The following is a 21,403-nucleotide window of genomic DNA, read 5'->3' as shown; positions in this document are numbered from 1 at the left end:
ATGCTGTCTTTTTAAATCAATTTGGGAATCAGGGCTTCCGTAGAATTGATTTATATATTTGTTTTTTTACATTTTGTTTTGCTGTGAAGCTCCAGAAATGTTTTGTGCACTACAAAGCTGAGGAGATAATGACTGGATCTTTATTTTCATAGTGAGATGTTCCTTTAAATACACCTGGAATGAGGTTTTCTTCAACTTTAAGTTTTGCATATTTACTAATTCTTCAATTTTTGAATAAGCAAGTTTACTCTCAAAGTTGTCAAACCAATGGTATGCCTCAATATTCCAACCTTTGACCCCTTTGCTTCATTGTGTCGCGTTTCTCTCTCCCTGTTTCTTGACGCTCTTTGTCCGTCCTTTCTAGTAAAAAAAAAAAAAAAAAAAGAATGATGTAGAAAAAAGATTTATAACTAAATGTTCAGGGCTTTAACAAAATGAATCACCCCACCCAACTACAGTCTGGTGATGGTGATTACTGAAGGCTCCTAATGATGGAGAGAATGTCAATTATTTATTCTCTTCCTCCACCTACAGTCTCACGGTCAGCTGTGGAATTCAGACCAGAAACTGAACCGTCACGTGTCGGCTCCACCTCGCGAGCCTCAACACTTCCTCTGCACTCCATTTTGAAACACCTGTCTTCTCCCAGAGTGCACTTTGGCTTTTCATGCATTCTTTCACTGTATTTCAGTATACTGGTGACTGAATAAACCCAGAGAGACTTAACAATAACATCACAAAGTGTTAAAAGCGCTCAGTGTTTTCTTTTCATGTTACGTTCCGCCATATGGGCAAAGACATAATAGTGAATTCTCTTATTCAACAAAAACGTAATCACAAAGGTGGAGAGGAACACAAAGAGAAGTAATTAGAGAAGGATTCCGAGGTTGAACAAGGAGAGGACAGAAAGAGAATGCTTGCAATTCAATATGTACACACACAACACACTGTACACTAGTCGAGCATGAGCGATCGTCTGCTCCGTGTTTACAGACCATCGCTGCCATCTAGTGGTGGATTGCAGCACTTCAGTGGCACAAAAAACAAAAACAAAGTGAGCCTCTTTATTTCACTGAACTTTATTTTTCCTTTTTCCTTTATTTTGACAGGAGGGTTGGCTTAAACAACCTTACAGTCTGTACAAATGCAGTACAACAGTCGTCTCCTCAGAAATGCATTGCTTGCATTCACTGACAGCCACATCCAGAAGGTGCTGGGATGACTTTGGACACAGAATACACACAGTGATGCTGCTCTACTCACGCTTTAGGTGAACTACAGGAAAACAGTGTGTATGTATGTGTTAGTGTGTGTGTGTTAGTGTGTGTGTGTGTGTGTGTGTGTGTGTGTGTGTGTGTGTGTGTGTGCCTACGTTTCATTCCGTGAAGATGGAGATCATCGCATTTATGTGCAGCTATTGCCATCAGGTTACAATGTGGATAAACATGGTGTGTGTCACATATAACTTGCATATTGAAATACCTAACCCCTACAGCGTACCACCTGAGAACAGACCAACACATCAACATCCACATGATCTTCTTAGATTTGTCTATGAGTGAACAAAGTAAAAGAGTTCTAAGGAGGCGTGAACAGGTTCTGATGATGCAAAGTGCGCAGGGGGTGGAAGTTTGAATGGGAGCCTTAAATCATTGCGTCATGTGCGTGATAACATACGCAGGAGGAGGCGCAGCAGCACTGGCAGTGAACAACACCGCTTCAGCTCGGGTACACAACTATATTCAGGAATAGCTTCCTACAAACAGTGGTACGGGACCTCTGAGGTGTGTGTTGTGATGTTCGGAATGGATGTAAAAAATGAACAAAATTACCATAAAATACATCTCTAGTCACTGTCATGCACTTGCATTCGCTGCCAATTATACAGCAAAGAAATCTGAACACCAACACACACCGATACAACTGATACACGCTTAACTCAGTGTGCAGTTTGTGCCAAGTTAAAGGGAAAATCCACAAAAAAAAAAGGAATTCACATGTGCAATTCAGATAGTCCGCACTTTTAAAAAAAGACAGCTATGATAGAGACACCACATTGACATTTCTGCACGTTCGCTGGGCCCGTATACCTTCGTTTTAGATGTGACAGATGGGCGGCAAAGGAAAACCTGAACAAACGTGTGTACAAACAAACAAATGCAGCTGCTTGGAAATGATGTGAGTTTTATGCCGTGACCTTCACAGTCACCAGGTCTCAATATTGGATAGTGCTTTCTATCCAAGGCCAGATTTTAAATGCTCTAGGGGCCCAGAGCAAAAGTGAGCTGTATGCATCCCAGTTTCTGCACATTTTGTTCGCATGTGGTTGTTTTTAAAAACCCAGCAAGTACATTGCTCTAATACGACATGTCTCCAGGTTTACTGTGTTTCAACTAGTTGATGGTAAATTAATGAATGAATAATTATAGCATAATAACTTTGTAATAACCATGTTCAAGAGAAATGAAGACTCTTGAATCTTTAAGATTAGCTAAAAGTGCAAATCAAAAGCCAAAGGGCATGTTGAACACCCCGAAAGACAAAAGTGTTACCAGCTGTTTTTGAAAGGTACACTTGAAGAGGGGGTCAAAACTTGCTGTTATATAGAGAGGGTCAAGACACGATTAATTGTCCAACAAAGGGATAAGGGTGTAATCATTGTGTCAAGTGGTCATGCTTCATCAGCTCGTCAGTTTTCACAAAATCACTGAAAACCAGCCCAATTACAATGACAGGTGTTAGTGAAGAGAGTTTCAGACAATGTCCAACAAGCACTTTGGTTTTTTCTACGAGTCCTAAATCATGTTTGCTTGCCAGGCAGCTCAATCCGAGAGGTGACGAGGTCGCATGGTCTCAAGATGCCTGTGCGCTTGTATCTGAACCACTTGGTTCGGACCAATCAGCGTTCTATGAGCAACTATGTGCAGATAGGGGTGAGGCTTAAAGCTCCTGTTTGTAAGATGGTAAAACTGACGCTTTGGGTTTCCCAACTCGTCAGATACTGACCCTTTTAGATGGTGGCCGACCCGACCTACAATCCTAAAGCGTCAGTATCTGACAAGTTGGGAAACCCAAAGCGTCAGTTTTACCATCTTACAAACAGGAGCTTTAAGTGTGATGACCAGCAACTGCTCGTTTGAAAACAGCGATGGCAGCCCCTGAAGTGGTTAGCATAGATGTTGCTACATTAGTTTTAGAAGAACTCGAGAGTATATTTTATTGGAAGAGGAGCAAAGAACGGCACTGAAGGTTTTTCTCTATGGAAAGAAGGTTACTCTTTCCCTGGCTGGCTTGGCAAAATTTTGAACTATGACCGCAGTTACATCACATCTGTAACGTTACTGAAGTTCCAAATGTAATGTAGTTAATTTAACTCAAACCACAATGTTTTCCTAAACCTACTCAAGTAGGTTGTTTGCCTAAACCTGATCAAGCTGCGAGCATACGAAGATTGAGTACACTTGTCACTGATACACTGCTGTTGTTTTAAGGAGTCAGCAGCAATCTATTTATTTTGTCGTTTTAGATATGAGGGTGTTTTATGGTAGTTTCCTCCAATCACCTGCCAGATATTTTATGAAAGTGCCCACCCTTCTCCAAACAGCTTGTAACGGCTTTCCAGATTTTTGCCTGATCTGGCACGTCAGGCTACAAACCGTACAGTTTATATTCCTAACAAAGTTACACAACAAGAATACACTTAATCAAATCCCCTTACACTAGGTGTCATTTGGTTGATGAGGGGTTCCTGAATGTCTGAGGAACACTTGGTAATTGAGCTTGGTTTCCATCATCATCACTAAACACCAAACGACATCCATCCCTACAGTAGAGTTCCACAGACATGGAGAACCTAAGCAGAGGTGTTCTTGCTAAAACTATTAATGTCAGGTTTTTCCTTAATTTGTCTCCCATCTGTACATCCAAAGGAGTTTGATTTCAAGGCAGAACTCCCAGATATGAAAGTTAAAATGTCCTCATATCCTTGAAAGTGCTCCACGGCTGCTGTTAGAGTCGCATGACTTGTTCCATTATTCACTGCCTATATGTCCCAACATGACATCATCAGTACAAACTGTCCCTCTGCTATTCAGCTTAAGGAGAAACTGGCTCAAGTTCATGCAATAAACTGCTATAGAAATGACATATGTGAATTCTACAGGGGGGATGGACTTCCTCTATAAGGGCAACTTGTCTCCTTACAGTCACATACAAACTCTGAGCTTTAGCTCTTAAGCTCCAAGAGTTTGTCCATCCGATACATCAAAGCCACTGTTTCACAATATTTGACGGATCTGACATGCTGGTAAAATTCATGTTTTACATGAGTATCATCAAGAAAAGACATACAGCTCTATCAGTACACCAGTGCCTCCATCTTACAAATCTCATCTTGCAATGTGCTTTTCATTGAACACCAAAGGCTAAGTTGCATCCTCTACAGACAGAATAATCTTCCAATCTGCTCACATATTCCTGTTTCCGCTGCAAATTGATCACACAGTTAAACATCCTTGTGATTGTCATCCTCATAAACAATGACTTGAGCCAGGACTTTCAGAAAACCAACGAAGACAATTTTGAATTCACACCACTTGTATCCGACTGTGTTACAGCATGCAAGTTTCAAACAAGGTGTGTTTTCACTTGAGAAAGCCGCTATTCAAGTCAGTCAGTGCAAAGGGGAGAAGCTGGCACCTTCGTGGCCCCTGGCTTTGGATTTGGGGCCAGCATCCGGAGAGGTAGGGGAAACAGGGGCATCGTAAGCAGTGTTGGAAATATGCAAAGCTGCTCTTTTACTTTTCTTCGACCGACTCTTGGAGTGACGTGGGGGAGAGGTATGGCCTCGGGAGCTGGCGGTGTGACGGGCTCCACAGCTCGTGGAGAGCTCCGGGGAGGGGTCAGAGTTCACCGTTGGGCTGTTGTCTGGGCAGGTATGAGCTGTCTGGGTTTTCCCCTGAGGACACGAGGTGGATAGGAGCGGGGGGCGAGTGGCAGACTCCAGCAGACCTTTAGTTCCCTGCGTGCACTGGGGAGGCATGAGAAAGAGAAGGGGAAGAAAGGATGAGTCGGTGAAGTTAACAGGGCAAACAGAAGTGTTAAAGCACTTACAGTAAATTCAGCAACAGCTGTGCAGGATGGATCAAAGCTCCAAGCTGGGAGTGCACGCAAGGCCACACGAGTGGTCTGAAGCAAGAGATCACAAATGTTTCATGCCATAGATCTGCACGGAGATTAAAATTGGAACTAGGGAATTTCATTTGATACATGATAAGATCAAGGGGCATCCGATACCCCTTTTGGAGCCAAGGTGGTTCAAGTTTGGAACAAGTGCCTAACCAGTTGTTTGCATTTCAACAGCAAAAGAACTGGCTCTGGGCCAGGAAAAGTGGCTCAAGAGCAGCACCAACACTTTGCTGGTCTAGAATAAAGATCTGCTTCCGTCAGTGTCTAGGGCAGGGTTATCATGAACAAGGATCAACTGCAACCCTATGACCACCATTTATTTATATTTTTTAAGTATTTTGTTGGCCTTTCGTGGCTTTATTGATAGTACAGCTGAAGAGGTGATAGGAAACAGGGTGAGAGAGAGGGGGGGTGACACACAGCAAAGGGACCCAGGCCGGGAGCCAAACCCCGGTCCACTGCAGCGAGGACAAAGCCTCTGCACATGGGACGCCTGCTCTACCAACTGAGCTAAACGGCGCCCAATGACCACCATTTTTAAAAAACAGAGCTAGTGTAACACCAGGTGTGACTTATCTACAGCAGAATAGACAAAATATCTTTAATATGGATGGCAAATCGAAACAACCGTGGTCTGAGCACCAGTCATGTATGGATGCCAGTGTAGGCATGCAAAGCCAGGTGCAACACTTTCAAAAAGAGTCGACTTAGTCCACCACAGTTGTTCCTAGCGATGCTGGGAAATCTGCAGCATATACAGCGATGCAATGACGTGACTCTGCAGATGCTCTCACGCCTGTGAAAAAGCATACCGGTTGTCGAAGGTTTGTTAGTTGAACCAACAACAAAAAATCCATACCAGCACCAGCCATGAACTAGCACTTGGTTCGCTTTGGGCAAACGCTTTGTAGTATCAGAGCAGTGACTAGTAAGATGGTACAAAATTGCATGAAAGACTAAGCCAGGAATTCTGGTATTGTACCCAAATACAATTTGGGGCATTACAAGAGACAAATGTACTTTACCTCATGAACATTATGTCACAGAGAGGAAAGGAGGGGAAACAGAAAAGAGAACCTGTCTCTGGTGAGTGCTGAGATTAGTGATTGACCCACCAACACAAAACCTCGGTGTGTGCCATTGCTCACTAGCCTAGGACTCATGCACAGCAATCTGGCTGTTTGGGCTGAATAAACAGAAATGGTCTGGCGGTCAAACTTGTACGAGGCCAAAATTAGCTTTGCTTTCTGTGTAAACACAGTATAAGAGGCAGTCGTGTTTCTGTGATTGCTGAGACTGAACTGAAACAGTAATGTTGTGGGCCTAAAAAGAAATAATGAGCTAAAGAAACAAAACATTTTCCATAGAGCTGTTAGTTATTTTTTTCAAATGTTAACATAAAAATATTGATTGTTACAGCTTTAAACACCGCTTTTTCATTCGAGTTAAATTTGAAATGCCCTCTGTCTTGAAGCTATATTACACTCAAGGGTGTGAATAATGGATGAACTTCTAGCGCAAAGAGCCGTGGGAGTCATTTTTTATTCAAATCTAAAGCATTAACTGTTAATGAAGGTTCAAAAAGTTCAGTTCACTATTCGCTGAGTCAAAAGCTGTATAACCCCTCAGCTCAGAGGGCAGCATTCTTAAATGTTAGCTAAATCCAGCAACTGATCACAACAGGACTTTCTAATTTGTGTTGGCTTATTTGCAGCTGCTATCCGTAAATTTAACAATATAGCCATCAGATGTCATTAAAGTTTAAATGCACACAAAAATGAAAATTCAGTAATAATCTACTCACCTTCATGTTGATGGAAAGTCAGGTAAGGTTTTGTAGTCAGGAAAAAAAGCATCGCATCATTCTCTTAAACAACTGAAGTAGATGGGGACTTGTTTTAAGATGTAAAAAAAATAACCAACAAAAAAAAAGTAAACTTAAAATTGGCCCATAGAGCTCATCCAACATAAACCAGGTCTCTTACAGGCCAGAGATCTGGATTCAATTTGAAAAGATGTTATTTCCAACCCCAATGCATGGTCGATCTCTCGCACCCACTTCAGCAAGGTGCGTGCTAATGTTCTTAGCTTAAAAGCTACAGTGAAGATTTCAGCTTATAAAGATTAAATATCAGATTTTCACATCAATTTGGACTACAGTATGGAGCTGTTTTATGTTTGTTTGTTTTTTAAACCTGTTCAAACAAGTCCCCATCTACCTCAGTTAGGGAGAGCAAAGCAACACTGTTATGCTGTGAAGCTCCAGAAACGTTTTGTGGACTATAAAACTTCACCAGACTTTTCCATCAGCAAAATTTATTTTAGATGAATAAATCTCACACACTTTTAAGAATTGTGTTAATGCCTTATACTACACAAATATCATAGAAGTATATATTTTTACTCTCCCATCATGGCTTAATGCTGTTTCAGTTATATCTCCACTTTGACAAGCATAACTTCCTGCAGTGAAATTGAATTCTAGCAAATCTGCGGCATGAAAAAGGTCAAATTTAAATATAATACTGATGAAGTACATTGAAAATGTTTGAGCAATGACTACACATCTGCAAATGGTGAATGCATTTTACATACAGTACACTCTGTACTCTGTTAGATGATGCACTCTGCAGTGTATTGAACATGGCAGCGCATTAATAAAGCCATGCATAAGCAAGCCAGGTGGACATGGAGACACAGCGGCAGACACAGAGGCGCTGCATTCGTCTTCCTTTCCTCTAAACAGGCTTACCAAGCTCAAGCATCGCTTTTCCTGCACTAACAGTGGCTAATCAGCCAGTGCAGATCACAGCAAAGTCTAGAAATTTCTCCTAGTGTTGGTTGCAGAACACAGGCACAGAGACAGACCACATACAGAAACAGCAAGTTAGGACTGGATGGATAGACACATGGAGGGCCTATTTATAGGCATTCCTTCTCTTGGAAAATACAATTATACTACATAATATGTAAATTGAGAGGATGGACAAGCAGAAAAAAATTAAAAACAACACAAGGATGATGAATTCATGGACAAAAATGAATGTTTTATTAAATGTTTACATTTCAAATACTGATAGAAAAAGAAATGTGTATAAAATAGGATGGACAAATCAAACACAAAACATGGAATAAAGGCATGAAGGCAAACAAGGGAAATTATGGTGATTGGCTTGATGCATCATAAATAATTTGGCACTTTGACCTTTTATATACAGACAAATATGGCTATTAACATGAGACAGGAGAAAATGAACCCACGCAGGAAAAAACATCCAACTGTCTGTGCAGAAAAAACTTCACTGTATGAAGTCAGTGTATGAACTGAAATAAAAAAAAAATCAAACTATTCTTATACACGCTTTATATGCGCAGAATACATTTCAGACGAGAAACACTACAGCTTCGACTGGCTTTCAGTCTGTTCCATACACACAAATACAGGGGTGACAGCTGTCTTGTTATTTTGGTGTTAACAAAAAAAAGAGTGAAGTTTGTCTGCCAAACAGCAGCTACTCTACGTCTTGATATGAAAGTACTGAGGCTCAGACTGCAACTACCTGAACCGCAGATACGTCTTGTAAACAAAAGTTGCTGTACGTCTCTCCAGGCATCCTTTTATATCCCTGACTGTCAACAAGAGAGGCGCTCTGTGAGGAGGACGGGAGTGAAACAACATCTGAGTGTTCACTTCTTACAACTCCTGCCCTCCTCCTACCTTAAAAAGACCCTGAGTTGACATACTGCACAGGATTAAAATACTGAGGTGTACACTGTGATACAAAAAGTGAGAAAATAGACATACAAAATACAAAGTGAGTAATATCTCTGCAGCTTATATCAAAAGAAAAATTTCAGTAAACCCGATTTTTTTTTTCCATGAGGTAAACATGACTGGGTAGTTGGAGAAGTGCATGAAAGCCTGGGGCAGGTGTCTGAACGCATCACAGTGACAAAGCTAACAGCCAGCCACACATTACCAGATCATACATTTACAGAATACTTCACCTGTTTGTAAAATCTGATTATTTGTTTGTTTGTTTTTTACACCCAGAGTGAGATGAAAGGTTTTCATCTGAGACTGATACCACTCTCATGTGTGCATGCTAATTTGTGAAGAAACTTCCAAAGAGCAGTTAGATTAGCACCAAGACTCAAAAGGAAGGGAAACCGCAAGTGTTGCTTTGTCCAAAATGTAAACACACTTACCAACAATTCTAAATCTTTCTGATTTACATGATGAATTGTTTTTCAACCCATACAGAAATGTTACAGAACTATATATTTAAATTTTAGGGTGAGTTTCACGGTGAAGCTTTTTTTGTTTTTTGTTTTTAGACAAAAAGGAGGTTAAAAAACAAACAAACAAAAACAAAGCAAGGAAAAGAACTAGGTTAACAGAATATGAACAAATGGGAAATTTATAGTTACGGTTATTAATTTTCCATTTATTACTAAGGGACATTATAAAAAGTTACCAAAACTTGAAAAGTGAATAGTTCCAGCACGTTCGCTCTGTATAAAATCATATAGAGGACAAAATGTGTTAATTTGTGAGCTTCAGAGGTGTTGTTGCTGTTGGTAGTTTTTTACCACTTTGAAACAATGGCAGGTAATCTGCAGTTTTACCTCAAGTTAGGTTAAAAATGTCCCCACTGTAACTCTGCACTTAAAACAAAAGTGGAACCTTTGAAAGAAGAAATAACACAATCATCTTTCACACATAACACGTTTAAATCATAAGCAATCAATGGCACCCCGGCTCACTTCAACACACTCAGGAGAGTTGCTGCTACAACCTGACTTGGTCTGATCACTTGTGATGGCTAATGTTAACAAACCTAAATGGATATTGCTGCATAACTGATGTTACTGAGTCAGTTTGGTGATTTGTTTAGCTTTCCCTTCTTGTGCTACTGTTACACCATATTTTAGTAGTTAGCATTACAGCATGATTACCACTTGTGGCCCCAGTGGCTGCTGTTCAGCAAATTATTAGGTGACCTTTAATATAGTCACAAGATTGACACTGATCTCCTCTATGAACAGACTGCCAACAGACACATGACCCAAGACCTAAATTATTCCCTTAACCCGCTTCTTATTTTATTTTTACTCATTTAAATTTTGCCAGCAAACACCAAGTACTAAACTTTCATCAATGATATGTGAACAGCTGACTGAAATGTAAATACTGTATACATATGGATTAACCTGTACGCAACAGTTAACAACAGGTAGCAGACAGATGCTGGCTCAGGGCTACAGCAGGCAACAAGGCGACTGTCAGGCAGAGGAAGAGTTTTGGAGGGAGTCGGGGGGTGCAGGCACAAGAGAAGGGGAATCCTGCAAGCCACAAGCCAGCTGAGAAGATCCTCCTACCACATTTATCTCGCTTTTATTGGTGAGAGTTGGCAGCTCGATGTCCGTGCCGGCTGTCTGGACGGATTCATCCGCGGGCAGGAAACCTCGTCTGTCAATCAAGCTGGGGGGAAAGAAAGACAGAAGGGAGGAAGATCTAAGTCATGATGTGTTCACCTCCCTCTCCTCATCTTTGCATCCTTCACTGAATGGACATGAGATGTCCATTCAATGAAGGGTCAATAAAGGATCTAAAACTATTTTTATATTAGGGCTGCACGATATATCGTTTGAGCATCGCCATCGCGATGTACGTGTGTGCAATAGTCACATCGCAGAGCCTGCAATGTAGGACGCAAATGAACTCATCTAATTTCAAGGGTACCTGACACATACTGTGCATGCAGACTCTGCATGCAGACTCTGCATGCACAGTGATCCACCAATCACATTAGTTCTTAATCAGTGTGCCGAAGCAGAACAGCCCCTGCACATGGAGTAGGTCGCTGGTAACAACATTGAAAAATGAGCAACGAACAAGAGAAAATCGCAAAAACAAACACTTGGTGCCAAAAAGAAAAGCAACGTCAGTTATCTGGCATTATTTCGGCTACAAGAAGGAATATATTGACCAAACACGTGTTCTGTGTCAACAGTGCGTTGCATCTGTCGCCACCAGTGTTGGTCACGTTACTTTTAAATAGTAATTAGTTATAGCTACTAGTTACTTCTCCCAAAAAGTAACTGAGTTAGTAACGGAATTACTCCAATATAAAAGTAATTAGTTACCAGGAAAAGTAACTCTTGCGTTACTTTCTTTTCTTCCCCTTTTGAGCATTGATTTTCATGTACTCTGCATCTATGTATTTAGAAAATGTCTTTCTGCATGGCGGACCAGCACCTGCTCTCCCTGGTATTTAGCCAATGAAGGAGTCTGGGTCAGCTGTTGATAACGGGAGCATGTTCTCAACAACATACCTGCCTATCATTGCATTCAGTTCAGTCTGTCAAGTTTTAGTGAAGCTGGAGCAGAAACATCCAGCTTTAGTTGCTCGGACGGCTCCGTGTCCTTCTGTGTTAGCGGAGCTCACGTTAGCCACACCTGCTATCATCATCAACAGTGTCAACAACAGAGTTTTTGGCCACTAGTGTTGTAGAAGCGCGTGCAGTTGAGAGATGCTTCATTAGATTAGAGTTGCTTAAAACGGACGTGGACAAAGGAGGTTAAAGTAGTGTCTGTACTTCCACTTTGAAAACGTAAACTTTCCCTCTGGACTCACCATTTCTGCAGCTCACCTCTGCTAGTTTCTGTGTGCGAGGCTGTGTGGTTTGAGTGTAAACCGAACACAGCCTCTGATTGGCTTACGAACTCTCACTCTACCTTAGAGAGCCAATCATCACCTCTGCGGTTGTCTCGCCCCTCCCTCCTGCCTCACAGGAGAAAAATAAAGCAGCCCTGCTGCTCTGGTGGCTGAGAGCCGAGTTGGATGACAACAGCTTCAATGAGAAACTTCAATTTGTAACGCGCCACATTTTATAGTCGGAAACGGTAACGGCGTTGTAACGATGGGAAAAGTAATTCATTAGATTACTCCGTTAATGAAAAAATTACGCCATTAGTAACGCCGTTATACTTAAACGCCGTTACTCCCAACACTGGTTGCCACAATGAGAGGTAACTTTAACACAACTAATTTGTTTGACCATTAACGTCGGTACCACACAGCAGAGTCCTGCACAGGTCTTATTTTGAAAACCCGGCCATACACGCCATACTTAAAACTGCATCCGACCCGTTTTCCTACAGTAGCACAAATTATATTTCGCACCCGAGCCGACTCGCTATAAATTGTTACCGACGCCCAACCCGAACCCAAAGGAAAATTAGACGGACATAATTTTTAGAAATGAAAGTAAGCCAGCATGGGGAATGGAAGTTCTGGTAGGGCGCAAGCACGCATGCATGAGCTCATATGAAATATAAATGCTTATCATTTTGAAATGCAGCATAACATAAAGTGCTATTCAGGTAATCTGATGAAAATTCCTGTATTTTTTTTATATCGCAATATATATCACAGGGTTAAAAAAAATTGCAATGTCAGTTTTTTCCAATATCGTGCAGCCCTATTTGATATGATGCAACATTCAAGGCTGGCTGGTCAGGGGAAAAAAACATATCTAGGAGAGACATGATAATGCTCAACTGTCTGTTGATCTTATTTATGCATAAATTACTTTCATTACTTTATCCAGTATGTGAGATCTGAACTAACCTGGGTGGCATGGGTCCACAGAGCATGGTGCAGCAGTTGATAAAGATGTTTTTATGACTGTATGGGTTGGTGACACCTTCTCCACTCTTCCCTGACCACGAGCCTTTAATCTGGAACAAACAAGAGATATATATATATATATATATATATATATATATATATATATATATATATATATATATATATATATATATATATATATATATATATATATATATATATATATATATATATATATATATATATATATATATATATATATATATATTTTATTTTATTTTTTTTTTTTTGTTTAAATGTTGCACATTGTTTTGATGGTCCTTGGTTAGATTTGGAAGTATTTCTTAACTCCACAACATCTAAGTAAATATTTGCCAAGAGATGAACTCAATGTAATATTACTTTTTCTTTAAAAATTGTTTTTGAATTAATATTGTACCACAAGACACCAACAAACTTTCACAGTCATATTTGTAAGGTATAGAACTCAATGCATTACTTACATCTTCATTAGTGGTCAGGTTAGAAGCAACCAGGTATGTATGGAAGCCTGAGAGGCCCAGGATGGACCAGACAGAAAAGAAGCATATCACCAGCTCCACTGCAGTGAAACATTGGGTCAAGGAGTGCAGTAGATCAGGATATTGGAGGAGGGAGAAGTACATAAACATCCTCAACGACAGTGTTCACTTGCTCAGGAAAGACTTTACGTGTGTGGTTAAAGGATATCTGCCTGGACTCTCTTGCAGAGCAAACACCAGGCCTTTTCCTCCCTGAGCCCCTGAAAAAGATGGAAGAACACAACAAGGCTCAAAATGTGTTTCAGAGCGCATTGAAGCAAAAAGTGTGTGGTCGTTTCAGGGTTCCAAAGCCAACAAGTGCATTTAATTTTCTTGATGTGGGAGCCGTAACACAAACCTCAAAACTCAAACATGTTCAATTCATTCTGAGCCTTCACCGAACTGAGCCTTTGATGAAATTGAAATTGAACAATAAATAAACAAATAAATAAAACCATTCATTAACATTTTCTTGTCAGACAATTAAATATGGATGACCAAAACTGCCAAATTAAAATATGATAATAAGTGACTCAACAAATATATGAATATGACATGAAATTAATCAAATAAAAAAAAAATGTAAGCATTCTTTAAAATATAAAAATCTATCATACATACTTGTTTTAATTTACTTCCATATCTATTTACCTTTGTGTTAATCTTTGGACTTCTTTACTAATTCAATATAATTATTTATACATTTTCCCCCCCTATTTTTTTTCCACAGACCAATTTTTTCTAGTTTCTTTTCCTATTTCTTCATGCATTTCTGCTTCTTTATGCAAATGAAGGGGGTGTCATTCACAGTAGGCCTTGTCACACAGAGACTCCGCATTATCATCGCAGTGAAGGCTCGCCATTTCTCAATACAGCACGCTGGCACCGCAGATCCAAAAGACAAAATCAACGCGTTTCCCCCGGTGTCTACCCATTAATCTAAACATGTACCTGCTGACTGTTTATAATCATATGGATGCAGTTATAAAGTGGCGTGATTGAGATCCTGACCCACCATGCAACCTGGAAACTGACGAAAGTTAAGTTTTTTGCTCTTAATTACATAATTACAGAATCGCCATCAATAAACAGGACGCTGTCTTACTCTCTCCCTCGCGAGGAAGGATGCTGTTTTCAGGGGAAAGGTTCACTGGATTCTCAGTCAGGAAGGCTGACCGTCATGGTGATTTTTAAATACAAGTTTCCAGAGACACTAACTACGACAACAGAATAATGGAAGGTGACAGCCTGGCTCTGCTGCTGGGGACAGATGCTGTTTTTCGGGCAGAAATATGACGACAAGTCTGTATGACAGCAGCTTATCCACGTATCACTGCAGTATTTTTTTGCCAAAAACAATGGCAGTTAACACATTACTGTTGTTTGGTCTTGTAACATTGCTTTGTGGGTCATTTCTCTTTTATACAATGAGTGAAGGATCTGTTAAGCTGTAAGTCTGAACACCATCAGACCGTCAGGCACACCTGATCCACGCCTCCAGCTTTTTCCATTCACACAGACGCTAGCTAGCATCTGATCCTACCTCCAGAAGGCGCATCAGAGCCGCAGCTAAACTGGGAATCGGTGCATGATTCCTACACTGAAAGGGAAGTGTGAGTGGGGCTAATATTTCTGGTCAATGGTCATCTTTTGCCCTTTCAGTTGGTTTGTAGAATATTATGTATATGCATTTAATAGCATTGTAATTTTTTGAATTAGTATTTCAGTTATTGATTTAATTATTTTTGATATTGGCAGTTTGACTGTTCTAGCAGTCAAAGCCAGACAAAAACACCAACACTTACTGGCAGGTGCTGTTTGAGCAGGGTGTGCAGTTGTAATCAGTAATATCATGATTGTAATTCAACACACGTAAACCAGAGCAGAAACACATACTCAGTGCTAGATGTGTGGTCACACAGCCGAAGATGAATGCCGTCAGGAAAGAGAGTGACACGATGAAGGTATAGAAGAAACGGTAGTTGCGTTTCCCCACGCAGTTCCCCACCCAAGGACAGTGATGGTCGAATCGCTCTAAAATGAGAAGCGCACCAAAAGAGAATTCACAATGAGTGGAACCACTGACATTTTGGTTTTAATTTAAAACTTCAAGAACATTGGGAAATATGCTTATACGTCATACAAGTAAGTCCAGCCTGAGCTGGTGTAATGCATCAATGTTCACTGCAGTCCGGTGGAAAGCCCTATCCATTATTTATCACTGGTAAATGTCAGAGCGTTGGCGTGTGTCCACGGCTCACCCACACAGTTGTCACAAAGGCTGCAGTGGGAGGTGCGCGGAGGTCGGAACATCTTGCAGGTGAAGCAGTACTTGAGCTTCACCACCTGCTGGTTGATGAGGACTTCCTTTGTGCGCGGTGGAGGTCGATAGCTGGTGTTTCCTGTGTTGTCTACAGAGAGGACAGTGAAGAGAAACAACAGGACAAAATTCATTACATATAACTGATCATCTCTTCTTAATGGTCTGTCCTTGATTATTATCACCTAAACACAAGCCATTTAACATGAACTGTAAACTACTGTAACAGCTTTTTATAAAAGAAATTGTCTATACATGAAATAACTTTGATGTGTGAAATTGCAATCCTCCCCAGCCATTCTTATTGGTCCAGCATATTTGGTGAATAACAAAGTTTTATCCCAATGGCAACCTGATCATCTAGTCTCAAAAGCCAGAGTAAGAGAAAGCTCCTGTTCGATGGTTTTCGATGCTGCTTACCATTCAAAGTCGGATGTCGCAATTTACTTGTCAAAATTTCCAACTGCCAAGCATTCTTAGTGCATGATACAAAACACACAGAAGACACTGCAGACCACACCAAACACATATTCCTTTGGCAAGTGTACACACACTGAAATCTTAGCAATGACGCCTCCTTGCATATATATAAATCAACAGTGAACAGAAAAACAATGCATGAGGTTACAGACATCATTACAGGTTTTGTTTAACCGCACTTTGATACTTGGACAAATAGCTAAATATTTCACTCACTAGCCAAACAGAAATATTATATTCTACTAAAGAATCCTGCACCTTCCCTTTAGGTGCTGCCATTGTTGTGTAACATAACACAATTGCTTCTACATAAAGTCAGGGTAGACTGACTTGTTCACAGTAGAAAGACTTTGGATGGCAGTCCAGTTTTTCTAGTAGAGGGGGTTGGAAATCTTCAAGTTCAGAGTTGTCTGGAGTGCAACATAAAACTTGTTTTGATTTTGCAACTTTCTGGCCAGCAAGTTGAAGATATTATTGCATATGCTTTTAAAGAGGCTTAGGTAGATTTGTTCCTTGCACCATTATCCATTTCACAGCCACTGTGATTATAGTTGAAACAATTCTGACAACAAAGATATTAATTACTGATTCATTTGCCCAATATTAAAAAGCCATTTAAGCAGCCATTTTAACAGTCAGTCTATTTTGCATAGGCGCATCTATTAACACCATCTTCAATTAGTTGTTCAATTAGTTGTTCCTAAGCCCATGTGGTAATATACTCCATAGAACATGTGTTTCACAAAGGAGTTAACCTCACCCCATCTTTGCCTGTGAATGACTCTGCCTTTCGAGGGTGCTGCTCTCATACCACACAATGACCCTATAATCTATTATCAATTAACAGTGATTGAATGTAACTACGTACAGCTACTTGCGATCTGCTTTAATGTGCACTTTTGCGGTAATTGTTCTTAAATTGAATAATTCAATTTTTTCTGTTACTTTATGCTTCCACCTCGCTACAAGTTGGAGGCAAATATTGTACTTTTTACTCCACTAAATTAATCTGATAGTTAAAAAAAAAAAAATCTGATAATCAGAACAGGCAGGCTGACCATTGGTCGACCCAGAGTACAAATGTACAATTCACTTTGGTCTGTACTTCTGATACAAGAACATTTATTGCCAGATAATCACTTTGAATACTAAAGTAAATGTAATATCAGATACTTACTCAAGTAATGTTTTAATTTGGGTGACTTACGTTCATTGGTTATGGGTGACTTAACCTTTCCCAGAGTATAATTTTAACTCTTTATCTTTGTTTGTACTCAAGCATGACGTTCTTTTTCTAACACTGCCAATTATCTTGTTTACCTGTCATATACTCCAGACTGATTTTTGGGGCTTTTTTGGGGCATTCCACAGCATTCCCAGTATTTTACTGTTCCTGTCCCAACTTGTTTGAAACGTGTTGCGGCCATCAAATTCAGAATATTTGGAAGATCTATGAAGTCGGTGAGGCATAACATTAAATCGTCTTTACCGTTTACCGTATTTGACATTGTGTATTGTGTATACAATATGTACTTTGTACTTACAGGAAATGACAGAACTGCACTGACACAACAAAACTAGCTACTTTGGAATGTTGCCTGAGATGTTCCTGGATCTGTTTTACCACCATCCACCTTGTGGGAAAATACTGCATCTACAGCAGCACATTGAAGCATACTAATTTATTTGAGTTCACATTATTTGTCACACTCAGTTTTAACATCATGTTCTCAAACCTTGGTTAGAATTTGTATGAAATCAGGACAGTTCACTCCCGTTTAAGCAACAGACTGAAATTCTCTCTCATTAATTGCCTTGTAAATATAATTTTAGATGGAATTGGCAATTAAATGCAGCCTAAGACACATGTTCAGAAAATCTTTAACTAAAAGTCCAAAGCAGTAGCTAAATATGCAATACTTATGTCAGAGTCTTTGTTTCAAAAATAGCTGGAACAACAGCAGTACAGTTGGGTAATATGAACAGCTTACATCACCACTGCCTTAACTTTGGTCATGAGTAGGAGTTAACAAGGTGCACATGAAGCCAACTTTAGACAAGGTCATTATATTGAAGCATGCCACGTGAAAAAATAAAGATACTTTTGGCAAGACTTAAAACTGGCAGTAAATATAGCTGATGGAGCGCTCTGACGGTGGTGAGAACAGGACAGACTGGGCTAAAGGAAGCTGTACTGGACCTTGTCAGAAAGAAATCGTATATTCCAGTCCAAACTTTAGAAGTCAACAAAGCACATCTCTTCCAGAAAAATTGCCCTAGTGGCTGCCAACTGACATTCATTACACATATGGTGAATGAGTTTTCTATTAGAACTTGCCTTGTGTTTCCGTTTCAGAGAAAAATAGCCACTGCTAGCAGAACAATGCCTTCAGTCTCAACTGTGAATTGTGCTCTAAAGCAAAATAAACATGTGAATGCCACAAATAGGACATCCTTAAAGTTTGACATGATTGAATGCCACTGAGCAGATGGATAACTTACAAAAAAAAGATTAGATGAGTTTAAGCACTTCGCTACATTGAGACTTCTATAGTGCCAGGCGTGCCATAAACTGACATAGTACCACTCTGGGGAAAATCCGTCAACAACACTTTAAATCTGTAAGATTTTATGACAGTGGATATCAAACTCAAAAGCACTTGAGACAATTGTATAGATCCGATTCCAGTTGGCTCTTACCAATCTGTAAGAGCCAACTTTTGTGTGTCAATGTCTACACAAAAAAGCGTGTATTTCCGGTTGATTCTATTTCAAAATAAATGTCCTACTGAAATATTAGATTTTATTATCAAAGTGGTAGTCATATAAACCAAATAGCCACCTAATGTAGTGGAATACCTCGCACACCTTCATTATAATATTTATATCTATAAATGTTAAATATCTATGAACCTGCAAATGTCAATAGTTACTAAATATTACAATATCCGGTAAATCGGAGGCCACTGTGGGTGACTTGCCGCAGGTTTATTGAACTCTGATCTGTGAAGTTATCAACAATTTGCGTCCGGGGCTGGGGTCGCCTCTAAAAGAATTGCTAACGTGATTTAAATGAATTCTGATCTGTGAATACCACGGTAAATTCATAATTCCAAGATTTTATGACAGTGGATATCAAACTCAAAAGCACTTGAGACAATTGTATAGATCCGATTCCAGTTGGCTCTTACCAATCTGTTTTTCAATGTCTGCAGCCTCATCTGGCGTTGCTCTGGGCAGGATGCCGGGGTCAGTGAAGCTGGTCTGGAGCAGGGTGATGACCACAAATACAAAGAGGCCTCCTCCAATAACAGGTATACAGCTGGTCAGGTGTTTGACCAGGAAGGGACAGCTGTGTAGGGGGGAAGCCACAGACAGAGACACAGACACAGACACAGAAAGACACAGAGAGGACAGGGAGGATGGATTCACAACAAACAATGACAGTATCAAAGGCCTGTAATGGATCTTAAAAAAAAATCCCTGTCTCATACAACTGAGCCTACTTTTCTCACCCACCAGGGGATCTATTTTAATTAACATCCAGTGCATTTAATCACCATCTCAGTCTCTGGAGACAGAACACAGTTTTCACCACACAGTGACAGAAAGGAACTGTGCTCATATTCAATCACGATTCGATATTATAGTACGTATCATATTATAACAGCTAAAAGAATACACTTACATTTGAACGTACAACATTAACAGATATCCAAACGTTGTAAGACCAAATGAGGGGACAAAAAGAGGTCTGGTATCTGCGTTTTAGTAAACCTTGCCAGACTGCATCATCAAATCTGAGCTTTGTTTAGATGAATTGCGTTATGGTGAATAAATTACACCTGTACAACACAGATGAGAAAATGTTATTCATCACTGGGATCGGATTAAAGCTTCGGCGTTGATTTCAGTTAAAGAATTGAGAATTCAGTTAAATAAAATGTCAGTTTAAGAGCCGTTTGCCAAAGATTGCTGTACTGTTATTGAATCTGTGAAGTACTGAAATGTCGTCCATATATATATTTATATCTTTGTCACGAGGACAACGACTGAACTCGCAGGTGACATAACACAGCCTGAATATGAAACATGAACTCACTCAAATATAAAGAACAATCCACTTGTGACGAGAATAAGGCCCAGAGTGAGGGGCAGGACCCCACTCTGCCGGGCCACTATGATCCGTCCATCGCAGTAGAAGCGATTCTTTCCTGGGAAAACTTCCCACTTTTTCTTCGGTCTTTTCGGCTCCTCTCTCTTGTCACTGTCGTTCCCGTGATGTGCTGGAAGCGTCGGTGTTGGTGTCGGAAGTGCCTGCGGGTCGATTTGCTGATACTCGCAGGTTTTCATGATTTATAAAGTAGTTTGGGTGCTCTGTCCCAATCCAAACAACCAGGGCATTTGGTCGGCGTTCACCAGCATCACCGACGCTCGTGTTTGAGGCAGCTGGACGGTGCAAATGTCGTCATTCCACGTAGAAAACAAGCTAATCCTGTAACGTTACTGTGGGTATCCAGTTGTAAATAACCCGAAGACCCCGTGCAAGAAAGGACAGCCTTGTTACTTCCCATGTCTCTTAAGGTATTCCTCTTAGAGTCTGTCTACAGAAAGACCAATTTAGAGGATGTCCCACTGCCATCGTTAGCTTGTTAGCTGTGCCATTCAGACTAGCTGTTAGCCAACTCAGCCAGCTGCAGACTATTTAACATCAGTAAAACCAAAGTACCGTTACTACTGCTAGCTTGTTAGCTTGCTCGCCCTGCACATACAAGCTAATCGTTTTAGCTCATCTCCAGGGGTCATATATTCATAAATTAAAATGAGCACTAAAACTTCGTAATTTTTAATTCCTATTACGCTCCTTCCAAGAGTCCTGACACATCCGTGTCTAGTATTGGTTAGCTACGTTGCCATTAGAAGAGGCATCTGGGAAAACTGGCTCTCGTCAATGTCTACACAAAAAAGCGTGTATTTCCGGTTAATTCTATTTCAAAATAAATGTCCTACTGAAATATTAGATTTTATTATCAAAGTGGTAGTCATATAAACCAAATAGCCACCTAATGTAGTGGAATACCTCGCACACCTTCATTATAATATTTATATCTATAAATGTTAAATATCTATGAACCTGCAAACGTCAATAGTTACTAAATATTACAATATCCGGTAAATCGGAGGCCACTGTGGGTGACTTGCCGCAGGTCTATTGAACT

At 40.2% G+C, this 21,403-nt stretch overlaps 1 protein-coding gene across 1 annotated transcript; it reads right to left on the bottom strand.

The window, feature by feature from the left end:
* Window positions 1-1,061: 1,061 nt before the first annotated feature.
* zdhhc18b (zDHHC palmitoyltransferase 18b) lies at window positions 1,062-21,148 on the bottom strand. Its single transcript, XM_030412380.1, has 9 exons — window positions 20,287-21,148; window positions 19,376-19,536; window positions 15,646-15,795; window positions 15,281-15,418; window positions 13,554-13,605; window positions 13,328-13,430; window positions 12,825-12,934; window positions 10,570-10,672; window positions 1,062-5,029 (listed from the first exon to the last, which is right to left on the bottom strand). The coding sequence occupies exons 1-9, from the start codon at window positions 20,535-20,537 to the stop codon at window positions 4,673-4,675; spliced, it is 1,425 nt and encodes a 474-aa protein (XP_030268240.1). The 5' UTR covers window positions 20,538-21,148; the 3' UTR covers window positions 1,062-4,672.
* Window positions 21,149-21,403: the final 255 nt, after the last annotated feature.

The sequence above is a fragment of the Sparus aurata genome, chromosome 3 (genome assembly GCF_900880675.1).
Source record: "Sparus aurata chromosome 3, fSpaAur1.1, whole genome shotgun sequence".
NCBI classification, from domain to species: Eukaryota; Metazoa; Chordata; class Actinopteri; order Spariformes; family Sparidae; genus Sparus; species Sparus aurata.
The sequence above is the reverse complement of the archived record's forward strand: the minus strand, read 5'-3'. Positions and strand labels throughout refer to the sequence as shown.